We start from the raw sequence: 16,580 nt of genomic DNA, 5'->3' as shown, positions 1-16,580 counted from the left end.
CATAGTTTGACTGATTATCTTTGGGAGTGCACTATATATTCATTTTTATGGAAGAATTGTTTCTGCTCATGAATTCTACTAAGCAAAAGGGTTAAAAAAACCCCACATATGCGACATATGCAATGTATTCTCATGTCAATGAGAAATTCTAGTCTGAGAATGATATACTTGTTGTTAGTTCATGTAATTTATTTCTTGTTATCTGTATCATTAACAGACCATGAATGAGTTTGAGTACCTTAAACTACTGGGAAAAGGCACTTTTGGAAAGGTCATTTTAGTTAAAGAAAAAGCAACCGGACGGTATTATGCTATGAAAATTCTGAAGAAGGAAGTTATTGTAGCAAAGGTGAGTAGATGGGAAATTTGGGAATGTGGTTCATCCTTGATACAGCCTTTGTGAAAGTCATACCAAGGATTCTCTAAATATTTATAAATTATTGCTCCATTAGTGTTTGAAATGGACCCCTGATCTGGGGAATCACTTTGCTGATTTCCTTCTGCTTGTGTTTCAGGATGAAGTAGCGCACACGCTGACAGAAAACCGTGTTTTACAGAACTCACGGCATCCTTTCTTAACAGTAAGCATTTCTCCCTCTGCTGAGTGTAACTTGACATCATGACAACCAAGACTTCCCTTATTATTTTTAATTTATATAATACATCTGAGATCTGTGTTTCCAGAGCTGCTGCGTATTTTTGTACCTTTTCATTTTTAGGAAGCACAAATTAAAATGCTTTTTTAAGTCTCCTGATTCTTGCAGAGCAGGTCCCCAGTACCTCTTGAAGACAGTGTTGCAGGGTGTGGTTTGACTTTATGGCTCACCCATTTAATGGCTTGCTGTCTCTGAGAGAAGTGTCTGCTTTCCTTGTCCTCCAAATGCTTGGTCTCCTCTTTGTAGCTGAGATCAGGGTGACCCTGACCTTGTGACAAACAAGTTCAGGAAGATATAGTGGGGGAAAAACTCTTTAATTTTGCCTGCCTTTGTTGTTTTTTTTAAGCTCCCAGAAGCAGCCCACTATGGAATTAGAGCACTGGTAATGCCAGCCAAAGGATAGTGGTGGGAGCATGTGGGATGGGACAAGGAAGAGCAGGACTGTGCTTTATCCGTTGCTTTCCTTTTGGCTTGGCTTAGCTGTGAAATCAAAACATGCTCCTAGTTTAGACCTCCAGTGCCAGCAGTCTCTCTGGGTTGAGTTCAGATACCTAAGTTCCACCTCAAGATTTTGTTTCTAGTATTTATTACAAGTTGGCTCTGAATTGTTTCCAACTGCTTAAGCCCTCTAAGAGATCTGTGTAGGATGCCAGTTGTTTCCTTTGTCCAGGTACACAAGGGCTTAACTGGAATTTAGACTTTCAGGCATGGCCTCTGGAAGTAAATATTGGCTGTATTGGGTATAACCAGTAAATGTTTGTTGACGTGTCTAAAACCTGATCCTCCCTCTCTCTCCAAAAATACAACTGGTTTAAAAATGCCACCCCAGTAGTTAAAGACGGTGATATCTTATGTGGTATTTTCTTTCTAATACTTTCATAGACCCAAATATTTAAAACAAGGGTTGCCTTGAGAAGTCAGCTACAAGACTGGCTACAAGAAATTTAAGACTGGCAAGCAAGCTGATGTTACTCTTGCCACAGCAGTACATGTGACAGGACTGTACAAAGGCACCTTGTGACGCTCCATCACACCCTCTGTCCGGTCTGTTTTTGTGAATTGCTCACAAATTGGTATTGACAGCATTGCTCAGTCCTCTGCAGGCTGTCAGTGCAGAGCAGTTGCAGGCAGCAGGGCAGAGACCAGGGGGCTGGTGTGTGTAAATATATGTGTTTCATATAAGAGGGCTTGTAGCCAGTGCGATAAAACCTTGTGCTCTGGAGTTTAGTTGTGGCCTCTTGTCTGTGAGGTGAAACTGTGGGAGCTTGTGGCCTGGGGAGGAAACTTCAGAGCCACTATCAGTATGTTTTGTATCAACTGTTAACGGGCCAGGACTTTGATTCACAGCATTATAGGAGTTACTGATAGCTTCTGCTCAGCTGCCACAGGAAAGTGTAAGTATTATACGAGAGCCACGGACAAAAAGTCCACTAAAACAGACAATCTCATGTCTATCTAAGTTTCTGAAAAACCTATTTAAAATATTTTTATAACTGTCAGTGTGATCTGTCTTTTAAGTTTTGGTTTAAATCTCTTTCAGGCTTTAAAGTATTCCTTTCAGACACATGATCGCTTGTGTTTTGTTATGGAGTATGCTAATGGAGGGGAGGTAAGGGAAATGTAATAATGTTTAATACTTTAGGATTTTCCTGTACTACTAATAATTCTGCTTGATGTTATTTAGCTAAGGTCCATGCTTGCAATTCTAATTAATCCACGTTGTCCCAGTTAAATAGAGCCGTTTGCAGGTTTAACTAGTATTAAGAATTAAGACTCATAATTTTCTTAACTCCATTTTCAGAGAATAGAGGGTTTGAGTGTAGGGTCATATTTTACATGACAGCAACATATTGTAATCTGACATTTAGTAATTCAAGAAGGCAAGGTTGCTTTCAAGTTGCTTTTCAGACAGCTTTTAACACTTACTAATGAATCTTGTGAGGATGTGTTACTTTGGAGGGAGAACTAGAAACATCGCAAACTATGGTTAGACAGTTAAGAAGGCAAAGTTGGAATATCAACGTGTCTCTAAATCATGCATCATATATTTTTAATATAGAATTGTAGTTCAATCAAAGTGGGTTTTAATAGTTTTCTGTACGTACAAGAATGTGCAGCACACAAACTGGCTATCAGTGTGCGTCTGGGAATATGAGATATAATTGTCTAGTAATTTAATGTATGATGCTTTTTAACACATTTGGGAACACAGCTGGGTGAGGATGGGAAGCAGTTTTCTCTTAGGTAATAGTGCATTCCAAGCTGGATGGCCTGTGAAGTGTAAGACATAACTCAGAAACATGCTCAGTCTAAAGGTAACAAATTATTATTCTTGTAGTTGTTTTTCCATCTGTCAAGAGAGCGTGTCTTTTCTGAAGACCGGGCTCGGTTTTATGGAGCTGAGATCGTTTCAGCACTGGATTATCTGCATTCAGAGAAGAATGTGGTTTATAGAGATCTGAAGGTACGTAGAAAAATAATTTCATAGGCTTTCTGGCTTTTTTAAGCCTGAACTGTAAGAAAGCCTTTCCTGACTGAACTTTAACATAACAGTTATTGCAGCTGTTGGACTTGAGTTTACAGGATGTCTATACACTTGTATAGTCTAAGAGCTTGTATAATGCTTTTATCAGGAGCCTGGCAGCATTTCAGAGAATATGAAGAGGTACTGAGCTACTTGGGTTGCATTTTCACTTGCCTGCTTATGTACTAAGAGAAACCTTTCTGTCTGTTCTGTGTGGTGAGACATAATCCTGAGCTCTTCATCCCAGGTTTTATCAGATAGATGCAAATTCATACTGTGTGGATGTTGTGCTTCCTTGCAATGTGCTGCACTGCACTATCTTCATAGTACCTGCTTGCAGTTAGAAAATTGGATAAGCTTCAAGTTGCTTATTTGTTTGATGAGCAGAGAAGTGGGGGGTGGGGAACTCCAACCAAGAAATCTCAGGGCAAACAAACTTGGGAAATTCTTGAGGAAAATGCAACAATAGGGGTTTTTGTTGTTGTTTATTTTTGGTTTTTTTTTCCTGAGAAGTGTTTTCAGAAGAGGATGAGGTGACAGTAGTACTTCATTTAGGAGCAATCTAAAATGATTTGTTTGATGAGCAGAGAAGTGGGGGGTGGGGAACTCCAACCAAGAAATCTCAGGGCAAACAAACTTGGGAAATTCTTGAGGAAAATGCAACAATAGGGGTTTTTGTTGTTGTTTATTTTTGGTTTTTTTTTCCTGAGAAGTGTTTTCAGAAGAGGATGAGGTGACAGTAGTACTTCATTTAGGAGCAATCTAAAATGAAGCGTGCTATGTAATGTTTTCAGGCTATTATCAAAGTCATTTGGGGATTCCTGCTGGGATTTTGTCTCTCATATCACAATGATTCCTTTGAAAGTGCACTTTATTTCATACACAGTGGAAACTGTCCTGAAATCTGTGTGGCTTTCTCAAAAATTAGTGTCACAGGCTAGGATGGATACCAACTGCTGAGTAAATGTATGAAGTAGTTCTCATGTAAAGGGTTTCTTTGGAAGTGTTTCCTTAGCCTTGCATTTGAGTTTTCTTTCATTTGCTGTCCTTTACTGGTACAGAATATTTCATGAAATCACTTACAGTAAAAAGCAGGGATGAAGTTGTGTGATGGGGAATACTTAATATATTTTTAAAAGAGCTGGTGTTCTGTTGGTGATGATATTGTAGAAGCATAAATACAACGTCTACTTCTGTGTACTTTCTGTATATATGATCAGTTACCCAAAGACTGCAAATTAGTTACCTAATATTCCCTAAAGAACCAAGGGAAGTGATATAAATACATATTTACATCCCATGTGCTTTGGCAGCTACTATAGTTCTGATCCCAGTGAGAACGAGGATGAAAACTGATCTGCAGAAATTCATGTCTTTCATTGACTTACTCAGGAGCAGTGAATGTTATACATAATAACATCTTTAATTTGGATTTTCTTCTCAGTTGGAAAATCTTATGCTGGATAAAGATGGACACATAAAAATAACAGACTTTGGACTATGTAAAGAAGGCATAAAGGATGGAGCAACGATGAAGACTTTCTGTGGCACTCCTGAGTATCTAGCACCAGAGGTATATGTTTGCTCTTGTATGAAATTATATTCTTAAATGCCACCTGTGATAGCAGTAGTGATACAGAATAATTCCGGTGCCATGATATGTTCATACAGTAACTACTGTTACAGAACAGCACATACTGAGAATCTTCAATTCATCATGTTCTGGGACATATCTTTAGCATAATGATGTGTGATAATTCTCAGGCAGGGTAGTATCTTCCTTTCACTTTAGGGAATATTTACATTTTGCTGGAACAGTGCTTGCTTCTTGCGTCAGAAATCTGATTTCTAAAAAACCTTTAAAATTACTTAAAATACTGCTTGGTGGATTGGTGACTGTTTTGCAGTTTGCTGTGTGTTGGCCTGTATGAAAACTTCGCAACAGGACTTTGGTTAAGAATTAAAGGTATTGTCTAATTCTTTTACACTTTGAAGACAGTATAAGGCGATATGTTGTTAGAATCAGGACAGACGAAGCTTTTTCTTCATTATATAGCATTGTCTGTGTTAAAAGGTTTTGTGTTTTTAAAAGCACGAGATGTTTCTCAATGTTAATTTGAACTTTTCAGTTTCAGAGGAAATCAAGCAGAGGATTTCAGTTCCCTGTATGTTTTGGCATGTTTGTCTTTTTAAAAAAAAAATTTGTTGTTGTTTTTTCAAAGTGTAAAACTCTTGTACCTTTAATCCTGGAAGTACTTCTTCTGAGGGTTGTGCAACACAGGTGGTGTTCCAGCTGTGAGTTAGTTACAGGCAGATCAAAAGTGAAATTGTGTGATAGAGAATATATGTATACATGGTATTTTGCAGGCAGACACTGGTTTTCTCTGCCCACGCTGTGAGCTGAGCTGTCTGGAAGCAGAGTCGCTGTATTAGCAGGGCACCGACCCGGAGCTGATGCCGTGTGCCTCGCAGAAGGGCTGGTTGCCTTGCAGTGGGTGCTTTGCTACCCTGGCGTTAAGGCTCCCTCCAGCTCAGAGCACAGGCAGAAGCTTGGGCTGCTGGCAGGTTGTATACTGCTGGCACAGCCAGGATGCAACCTTTGTCTGAGGTGGGAGACTTGGGCATTGCAAACCTCTCTTGAGTTGAAGTATGCAGAAGTACAAAGTATGGAAAACCAAAGTGGAGGAGGAATATTTCTACTGAGAGCTGATGTCTTTGCTGATCAGTGCTTTTGAGCTCTCCGCTTGCATAGCCGTGGCAACATGCTCTTGCTTTTTGTTTGTTTAGTTTTTTTTAAATTCCCAGCTGCCTTCAAGGGCCTCCAGTCTCTTCATAATAATGAAGAACGTGGGCACCTGTCAAAGCAGCTCCCAGCAAGGAGGTGGAGCCAGTCTCATGATAGCTGCCAGCTCTCCATGGATCACCAGAAGTCTTCAGTGAATCTAAATTGGGGTCCATACACCACAATTTGAGATTTATTGATGCAGAGAGTAATTAGCAGCATGAGAGAGTGTTTATTATTCATAAACATGGCTTTTATTTTAGCTTCCCTCTTAAAATCAATTGCTAAACTTCAGTTTCTCATCAAGGATTTTATGAGGAGACTAAAAATATTTATTGTTTTGGTTTTGTTTTTTCCTAACTTGGAATGTGGGGATTCCCTGCGCAGGCATTATGTTGTTCTTTTTGTTACATTATTTGCTATTATTTTTTATTTTTAATAATTATGCTGAGTTGGCTCATCCAAAACCCTGAAGGACAAACCCTTTTGATTAACCCAACTCTCTCCCTTACTCGCAAATCCCATCTGTGAGTTGGAGTGTTAAATTCTGGAGGCTTTTGTCATCTGGTCGATAGCATGCAAAAAATCTGGGAGTCGTGTGTGAGCCATATTCCGTGTGTTTAAGGTCACACATCCTTAAAAGCAGGGGTCTCACTTCTTGTCTGCACTTGTAACCTGAATCCAGCATAGCGACGTGTTTGTACAGTTGTTGCATCGTTGTTTTTAGGTTCATACTGGCATCTCCTGCACGGATGACAGTGACTGAACCATGTCAACTTTGATGTGTCAGGTGCATCAATGGCTGTGATGTTTACAGCTGTTGTGCCTTATCTTTCAAATTCCATCTCACAGCAGTCTAGAGCTGCTCCTTAGGAAATGATCATCCTTTAATTTAAGTGAAATGATCTTGGTAACTTTCCTGCTCCCCAACTACCCTGCATGTTGCAGTAAATCATGGATGGGTGCAGTACCATTTTATTACAGTATATTTTTAATACTAAAACTATTGCACTGTTTTGTGCAATCAGTAATACGAGTGTGTGCTCGTTGTGATAAAGCCCTTTGAAGAAATAAGCATTTTATATTCTGTTTAGAATTAATGGAGGTGAAAGTTGTAGTTAGTAAACTAGTATTAATATGCTCACTAAAGTAACGTTTGAAGTATTTGCTGCTTTTTGAAACTACCTGTAGTACTTACTATGTACACAACAAAGGCCTCTGTGGTTTTGTTTTTCTTTCAGTCCTCTCTTATTGCATAGAATCATAGAATGGTTTGGATTGGAAGGGACCTTAAAGATCATCTAGTTCCAATCCCCCTGCCATCAGCAGGGACACCTTCCACTAGATCAGGTTGCTCAAAGCCTCATCCACCCTGGCCTTGAACACTTCCAGGGAGGGGGCATCCACAACTTCCTTGGGCAACCTGCATCTCTTGCAGCAGTTTAAAAAAATAAAAATGAAAATTTGAGGCCCTGCCACTTGTTTTATTTTAGGTAACCCAAGTGTAGGGGAGTGCGAACAGGAAGCCCTTATTGAACAGCGTGACTCAGAGAGCGGTAACCTCCTTGTCACACAATATCTCCTGTGAGCTGCAGGGCCGCGATGCCTCGGGAAGGACGCGGCCGGCTCCTGGAATCCTGTCCTGCTGGCAGCTGTGTCAGCCATATACATATACGGGGCAGCTGCAGAGCCAGCTGTCGTTTGGTGTGAATCATACGGCAGAGGATGCCGTAAATAGACCAACGTGGGGTAATCTAATACCTGGCAGCCTTTTGATTTTTACTGCAGGCCCTTTTCCCTGTTCAGATCATTAAGGGGAATAATTAGTGAATAAAATAAAGAGAGACAGAGTACAAACAGTTGTTAGGTGGAGTGTCTTGATGCTTCTTTTTAATGTGCAAAACCTTTATCAAGGTTTGTAAGAGGTTCAGATGGTGCATTTGTTAAACTTGCATCGACTTGATTTGGCTCTTTCACCCTTGTAATTTTGAGTGTAAAGTATTCTGAATTCTAGCAAGGTAAAGCTCACACAGACACCATGCAAAAAGAAAACACGATAGTGGTGGGGTTGTGGTTTGTGCTCTTAGCAAGGGTAAGCAGTTCAGTGCAGACCCACGAAAAGAGTAAAGATGACAACTAAAACCTGAGGACAGGATCTGGAACATGAGACTGTTGGTGTCAGCAACAGACAACTGCGTAGGAGACACAGAGTCTAGAGAAGTCCTGCTAACATCCACTCCACAAGCCACAGAACACTCCCCACTCCCCTCAGCAACCTTCGGTGCAGGAGATGAGAAATGCACTGGGACAGGGCTTCTCCAGAGCAAGCAGGAGAGATGGAGGGCACTCGGGGACCCGAGTCCCTGTGCCAGCTGCGGCTTTGTTAGGTAGAAGCACTGAGAGGAAGGGAAAAATGAACTGTGCTGGACTCCTTCTGCTGTGAGACCTGGCAGAAGGCCACCCCACTGACACTTCCTGGGTTTGCAGCCCTCTGAGAAGAGGCAGGAGTGTGAGAGCTAGTGAGCAAGTGCCTTTGGATTGGGGCAGAGGGGAGGAGGGGAAGCATTTCCAGACAATTTGGCTGCCGTTTTACAGCCGGTCAAATGTTAGGAGTGGCATTCTGGCTCTCAGTGTTTAATGTAAATTAGTCATTTACTATTTGTGGGTGGTCTTTCAGGATGTGCAGAACCACCTTTGGGGAATGCAGGTTGAGATGAAGATGATGGGGGTGTTTGGCTTGTCGCTTGTGAAGTAGCAGGTCTTCTCTTTTCTCCTCATACGGGCTCATTGGTCGTCTGGGGTTTATCTAAAAAATTGGTTCCCATTTGGAAGAGTTTGTGATGAATAAGTGAGAATTTAACAGCTGGCTTTTTAACATGAGAACAGTTCTCAGCCTTTAGGCTTTCAAAGCTTGTGCTTATCATGGTCATACTGTGAGGGAGGATGAGAGGAAGAGAAGGAAGCTGCCATAACGTACCCACTGTCTCCTTTTCCCCTTCCTGCTTACCTAACATGGGTGCCAGTTCCTTTCAAATGGATCTTCTGCAAATGCTCCACTGGTAGATTTGGCTGTGACACGTGAAAAGATGAACTTGTTGGGGTAAATTTTGTCTCTGGAGTTCTGTGTTCATGCCTGGTTTGGGAATGTCTTCTAAAGCCTTTTCCTTCCATTTATGCAGGTGCTGGAAGATAATGACTATGGCCGTGCAGTGGACTGGTGGGGTTTAGGAGTCGTGATGTATGAAATGATGTGTGGCCGGCTCCCTTTCTACAATCAGGACCATGAGAAGCTCTTTGAACTCATCCTAATGGAGGAAATCAGATTTCCGCGCACTTTGTCACCTGAAGCAAAATCTCTCTTGTCAGGTTTGCTGAAGAAAGATCCTAAGCAAAGGTGAGACTGTTGCTTAATAGTTGCACTTATAAGCAGTCATGCCCTCAGAAATACCAAAAAACAGAGGAAAAAAATATGTTAAAGGCTTCACAAAGAATTAATAATTGTACTATGCAGAGGCATGTCTATGAAAGGGAACTATCTTCAAGACAAGTGACTTAAAAGTGACTGTTTCTGTGCTGCTATAAGAAAGGCTTGTATTGCCATCAGTGAAAAACAATTGAAAATGGTGTTGCACAAAGGGCTATTGAATGCAGGCCTGCCAGCTGGTTTTCTTTATTTAAAGTTGAGGAAGGAATTTAAGTCAAAATCGTAGTTTTATTTCTAATCCATTCAAAATGATCATCCACCAAAATGCAGCAAGTGGACCTGCTAATTTTTGTTTTAACTTTTGACGTGAGCAGACACTGCAAATAGCAACGTGAAGCAGCTTTGGTGATCGAAAGGCTGAACTCCAGAATACAATGGCTGCCATTAACACAAAACTACAGCCTGGGACAAAGCAAGTTAACCCGGCCTTTGGTCATAACGAATCCAGTGGCTGCCGTGGGTTATAAGCTGCTCTACACACAATGCTTTTGCAGTTCAGGCTGCTGTCTGTTTCCTGAATTTTCAGTTAAATCTGGGCCAGTGGTTCAGCATCCTGCTTTGAACAGTAGGTGGTGGTGTTTGTACCGTGTTTGTGGTGGAGTTTATACCATGCTTAATCTACTTTTCCTCTTTCCTCCTTTTTTTTTTTTTTTTTTTTTTTGCTGTGCTCTATTTAAAAAGTTACCCTTGATTTAAAAACAGAAAAACCAAAACAAAACCCCCTGAGGCCTCAATGGCTAACAAACAGAAAATAGAACAAGATCCAAAAAGGATGTTGACCTTCACACAAAGATAAACATCATTTTAAAAACCTGCCATCTTGTCAACCCAGACATTTTTAAAACAAATAATCTTGTGACTCTGCCCCTGATCTCCTGTTGTGAACCTTCTACCGTAAATGGGCCCCAAATAGGAAATCTTTCATGTGAGGTGCAAGCAGAGTATTCTGCTTTGCTTTCTGATGTTTGTTTAGTCTGTGTGTGTGCCTGCACAGTGCAGGAAAATGGTTTTTGTCAGTAGATGGATACTTGCAGCAAGGATTGTTGTCACCACTGTGAGCTATTTCCATCGCTACTTTTGATGGAAAATCCTGTTGAGGGGTCATGTAATGCAAATCCATGGTTTGTACTACCGGAGGATTCAACTTAGTGGTGACCTGGGGAGCTGGGAACAGTTGTAGTCAGGAAGGTGGCCAGCCTTGTACTAGGTGGCAACAGCTGCACCCCGCTCCTGAACCAGGCACTGGAAAGGGCAGCTCCAGGAGAAGGTTGTGTAATTGATGAGCAGCCCCCCAGGCACTGTGCTCTGTGAGCGTGGTTGCAGCCCCTACCAACAGGATTCCTGTCCAGGAAAGTGCTGGGTTAAGTACAATTATGACCCTTTTGTAGCTTATTCAGGTGGGGCCTTTCAATCACTTGGAAAACACAAGCAGCATCTGCTGTAATTTGTTCTTAAAGGAGCATCTCTGATGAACCAAAATACCGTTTGTTTACAAACAAAGAACGCCCACTTGTTTCTAATTACAAGGTTTTCCCAACGCCGATAATTACTCCACAATATGCTTGTTTTATACAAATAGCCACTTCTTCACATATATCTTCTGCAGGCTTGGAACCAACGATGCTCCGATCTGTTGGACAGATGATTTTCATGCTGCTGATAGAAATAACTATAGACTAGACAAGCCTGCACACATACCCACAGCTTGCTAATTACACTGGCGCTTCCCAAGCTTTTTGGATCATGGACCATTCTTAAATACTGGTTTTTCAGCAATCACCATTCACCCAGCTTTTTAACTGAGGTTGTAATTCTGCAAATCCCCTGCACTTCATGGCGTTTCAGGCAGTACAGAGAACTAAGCTGGAAGCACCAGGGGTAGAAGTCCTGAGTCCTGGCCATGTAGTTTTATTTTCTTTTTACTGTGTGGTGTTTGTGCTGGGGTGGGTGCCTGGCATACTTGGTAGTTGACTCATAGTGAGTTCATGGAGCCATATTGAAGAAAAACAGCCAGATAGCTATGAAAATACTTTCAAAAGTTAAATAACATGCGATAGTCTGGTTGACATTAGCCTGTTGATGATGCTTTGGGGAACCACTGTGTAATTCAAGAGGAATCCCCTCTTCCACAAAGCCCAGTGGTGGACAGAAGTTGGTGTCATTGTAATGTTGTCTATGGCAGAAAACATCAGAATTGGCAGCATTTAGTAACTGCTGCTGAACTTCAGAGTGGGACAGAGGAGACACCCAAAACCATGAGAAAAATGAAGCTGGGAGATGTTGTCCCGTCCTGTAAAATCACAGAATCACAGAATGTTGGGGATTGGAAGGGACCTCGAAAGATCATCTAGTCCAATCCCCCTGCCGGAGCAGGAACCTAAATGAGATCACACAGGAAGGCGTCCAGGCAGGTCTTGAATGTCTCCAGAGAAGGAGACTCCACAGCCTCCCTGGGCAGCCTGTTCCAGTGCTCTGTCACCCTCCTCAAAAAAACCCCAACAACAAAAAAGGTAGATAGAACGAAGCTCAGTGACGAGCATATTTTAAGTTAAATATCAAGGAGCTGGGGAGTTGTGACCTGTGTCAGTGAATTAAATCTTAAAAATTGCCTGTTGTGCCTGAGCTGGATGTATAGGAGCAGACTTAGCACTCTGCTTTCAGTAATAGCAGTTCAGTCTCAAACTCACAGCCGGAAAATATGAAGAACAATAAATTGCATTCTGCTTATAATCATGTCTGTTTTCTAAATTTGGTCATATAAAATCCATTTTGTAAGAGAAAAGGAATTTTGAAGTTTCTTTTGGGATTGATATAAGTTTATTAATCTTGTGATGTCAGCCCTAATTTTCCTAAGGAGGAAAACATCTATTCTGTAAATGTTTCCTTTTAATGTGACCTGAAGTTCTCCTTCGCTGCTTTATCAAATGGAAGGAGGTAATCAGAGCATTTTCTTATATGTAAAACAGCAAAGTTTAAAACTTTTATTATTCTTTCTCTGGATGTGGAGACTGCAGCCTGTGGAAGTGGGCATGGATCAGAGCACTCCATGTAAACGGGCTGAGTTTAGATGGGTGGGTGGGTTTGTTAATGACTGCACAGAGCTGTAGTCATGGCTTTGGAGAGCTGAAGGTGGTCACTGGGAACTGGTGATCAGTCCTTGCAGCCACACAGAGATCCAGCACTTCATTCTTTCCACATCCAGAGTGCAACTTTGTTTGCAGACTCAGAAATATTGGGGTCAATCAAACCTTTACCTGCATGGAAACCAAACTCCGCAATTTTTTGTTTCCTTGTGAAAGGAGGCGATTTATAGTTAAGGTGTGTGTGTGTCCTCTTGTTTGTGGTGCTCTGCTGTGGGGAGGATAGATGTCTTGAGTGAACTTGCTCACAGACACAGCGAGGTCTGCAGCCCATGCAGCCACTGCTGGAGCTGGAAGAGTTAGAGGTGACAGTCAAGGGGACTGCAGGGGCCTGGAGGTGGTCCCAGCTAGCTGGTGGCAGGCAGGAGGAGGTAACCTTGAATAGCTGGTCCTCTTAGGCAGCAGACTTCATGCCTTGTGGGCATCCAGAGTTTTGAAACCAGGCATGACAAGTGTCTTATGTTTGCTCTGAAATGTGTATGTGGTATCACTTGGAACTGCGGAGAGCTCATCAAGTCTTCCTACAGTTTCACCAAGTGCTTTGAGGTAGACTTGAAATTTAGCTGTTGTGTATGATAATTTTAGTCTAAATCAGTTCAGTCCAAAGCTATTCAGAATGAGTTTGGATGAACTCAAAACAGTTCACCCAAAGAGTTTGTGGGTCACCACCACAGAGATCTAAACTGAAGCTGAAGAAAACATAAAAGACATGTTTTCTTCAGCTTCAGTTTTCAGCTTTCTAGAAAACGGTAGTTTAGAGACTTGCTAAGCCTCAGCATCCTCAAACATGACTCCCCTGTGGTTACTGACGTTGGGGAGTGGGAGCATTTCCAATGTTAACTGGATCCACCACATTTGTGTCACACACATGTGGTTAATGAAGAAGTTGGGAAGCAGAGCTCAGCAGAGAGGTGGGAGTTGCATTAGGCTTTCCAAAAGTCTTAATCTCTGAGCAGGAAAGCCCTCAAAGACTGTGCACTTTTTGGGAAGGGTATGGGCTTTTTCTTCCAAATCTGGAGTCATCAAATCATGATGTTCCCAAAGCCAGCCAGAGCTTTTCCATGCTGATAGAGCTGGTCATTGGAAAACGATGTAGATAAAGCAGTTCCTAAATCCTTCCCTGTAGCTGTTAGAGGCCTCTGAAGGTGAGGGCCATAGTAAAATAAGTTACTAGTCTCCATCCTGACTGTATCAGAGAAGGAGAAATATTTGTCTGTGTGCTCTGAGCTGCTGAACACCAACAGCTTTTGCTGAGCTGATTTTCTGGAGCCCAGTGGATATATTTGCACTGTTGTAGAACCAGGTTTGGGGGCAGGCAAGAGTCGGAGAAATGATGTGAAGACAGAACAGCCACAGAAGTGGTGCCTAAAACTGTGGCCATCTTTTCAGATGGGGATGATACGTTTGCAAATCTGTGAATAACAGAAATCTGTCACCTAAAAGTATGACAACCTCTTCAGGTGAGGACTCGCCCACAGTCGGGATCTGCACTGTGGCTCCTAATACGGTGAAGCATGAGCCTATGGACGGGAGTATTTGTTGGGGCAGAGTGGAGGTGGTGGCTGCCTGCTCTCCTGCTTTGCAGCCTGGCTGTCCTTACTGTGAAACTTTACCTATAAAACTAGAAGTTTGTGGGTTTCTTTTTGAAGAGCTGGGAATGGACTTTTACATAAACAAATAGAGAAACTATTTTTCCTGTGATCCATTAATTGCAACCTTATGGCCTGTGATAATACTACTTTCACTATTGACAGTGTTTATACACGATATTTCTATACTTTCTATATGTAAAAAATTACAGTACATACATTTTTAAAAGTATTTGCACATGATTTATCTGTGGAATGAGAGCTGATTACCCTTGATTTGTGGAGCACAGACATTTGTCATTGAATGATTAAAGGAACTTGCAAACAATGCACAGTTTCATAAAAATTAAAAATGTGGAAATTATTTCAGTTTAATATTGATGTTGCACTTTATTAATAATTTTCTGCTTCGGATTTAGCTGAAATACAGAAACTAAGGCTCTAAAATATAGATGGAAGTTAAATGAATAACCAGAATTGTTTGGCAGGTGTTTTTCAAGGAGACCAATTTAGACAGAAGTTTGGTGTTTGAGGGGTTTTTGTTTGTTTTTAATTGCTTTTTGGCCTTTATATTTTATATTATATTTCCTCGTATACTGTAAATCTCAGTAGCTTTTTCTTTTTAAATCCTATTTTTATACTATTTTTGGTTCTGTCTGAAGACTTAAATGCACCGAACAGAACTTTATTGTACAAGAAGCTTTTAAAGACTTATTCTTGCTATATTTTTCTTCAGTTGTTGCATGTCTTTACAAAAGCCAAACCTGCTGCTCTTTCAGTTCTCAGTGGTGCTTGAATGATTTTTGCATTAGGTGCTGATTTAATTTGGTTCTCTGAGAGGGTCCTTTCATTATAAATCTGGAAAACAAGAGTGTTATTTTGGAATAAGTCCATATCCAAAATAGGAGGTTTCTGTCGTTTCCCCATTCACTTTGAAGGATTTGTTTAATTGTCTAGATTTTTAAAAGGTAGGTAAAACACGTGTGTTTTTCTTGGTATTTCCCTAATTCTGTGTTTGCTCTTCATGGAACAGAGGCTGGTATTACATGAGGTGTTCTCCAAAGCACTCATACATGGCTGCAGCCAGCCAGCCTTCCTGCACACTTCCCCAAAACACGATTCAGGTTCTTCTTAGCTCATAGTCACGCCCGAGCTTCTGTGCAGAAGTGCAGTCTGTTGACATCTGTGGATAAAGAGGATCGACTCCACCCTCTTCTTCACTGGCCATCGTCATCGGCACTGGGGAAGCAACAAGGAGCCTGGTAGAGACTTGGCAAAGCCTCTCGACTTGTGGGGAACCAGCCGAGAGATGATTACTCACAGAGTGTGTCTCTGTTCCAGGCTGCCCTGGAGTTTGTTTCTGTTCCAGGCTGCTCTGCAGCTGAGTAACGTGCTGCCAGGCAGACGGGAGAGCCACCATCCAGCTTGGTTTGGCCTGTGGGGCTCTAGGGTGAACTTAGGCTTGATCTGAGAGTTTACCTGGGGAAGGAGAGCATCGCCCAACACTTTGTAACACAGAAGACTGGGGATCCATTCCCTACTCCACTGCACATTTCCTGAAGGAACATGAAGGAGCAAACCCCATAGGTTGCTGTGGCACTAAATGGAAGAGGGCTGGGAAGCAAGCATGGACTCTGGACTACCAGGCACCTTTGCTGCTTGATCTCTCTGGTCAGCTGTGTCCTCTGCAGCTTGCATTCTCTGAAGACAGTGCTCAGGCATGGCTGGAAGGGTTGCACACACCAGGATCTATTCCCAGTTGGCAGCATGGACAGAGCGTCACCATATTTGACTCCTCCTTGCTAAACAATCGTCCAGTGCTGTCCCAAGAGCGTTGTGCCCTCAAACTACGTCTCGGAGCACGAGTACAGTCCCAGGCTGTCAAAATACCACTTCAGTGGGCTGTACCACACCCTCACATTATCTGAGATATTGTGAACTGAAACCCTTCCCTCCACCCCCCAATAACCATGTATTAGGGCCACAGGGTTTGCCCTGATACCTGATCAGGAGGAGACTTGGGGCCACCGGCTGCGCAGCAAGGATGAGGCCTGGCCAGGCAGCTGGGCTTAAGGTTCAGAGACCAGACCCTGGCTGTTCTTCTGTAGTGGTGTAGCTCCAGCCTTGGTGCCATAGAGCTGTTGTTCCAAGCCCTTAAAACAGGGATACTATCTCAGTTTCCTCAAGATCAGAGAACAGGCAGATACTACAGGCCAGCCTGGATGAACGTGGTAACACCTCTTGTACTTAGAATCCTGAGCATCTTCTTAACCCTTTTACCTGAAAGTAAGTCTCCTGCTGATTAGTCAGTATATGTTTTGTTCTCTCATAGAATCATAGAATGGTTTGGGTTGGAAGGGACCTTAAAGATCATCCAGTTCCAACCCCCCTGCCATCAGCAGGGA

The 16,580-nt window shown here is 42.1% G+C and overlaps 1 protein-coding gene across 1 annotated transcript in view; it reads left to right on the top strand.

Annotated features, from left to right (window-relative positions):
* Positions 1-16,580, top strand: part of AKT1 (AKT serine/threonine kinase 1) — a 37,569-nt gene that overhangs the window by 12,485 nt on the left and 8,504 nt on the right. The window contains exons 4-9 of the mRNA XM_010171602.2: positions 218-349; positions 516-581; positions 2,197-2,265; positions 2,995-3,120; positions 4,625-4,753; positions 9,142-9,356. Of these exons, the coding sequence (XP_010169904.1) occupies positions 218-349; positions 516-581; positions 2,197-2,265; positions 2,995-3,120; positions 4,625-4,753; positions 9,142-9,356 (737 nt within the window). The remainder of the gene's footprint in view (positions 1-217; positions 350-515; positions 582-2,196; positions 2,266-2,994; positions 3,121-4,624; positions 4,754-9,141; positions 9,357-16,580) is intronic.

The sequence above is a fragment of the Antrostomus carolinensis genome, unplaced genomic scaffold, assembly GCF_000700745.2.
Source record: "Antrostomus carolinensis isolate BGI_N321 unplaced genomic scaffold, ASM70074v2 scaffold6787, whole genome shotgun sequence".
Lineage (NCBI taxonomy): Eukaryota > Metazoa > Chordata > Aves > Caprimulgiformes > Caprimulgidae > Antrostomus > Antrostomus carolinensis.
This window is presented reverse-complemented; position numbering and strand designations above follow the sequence as displayed.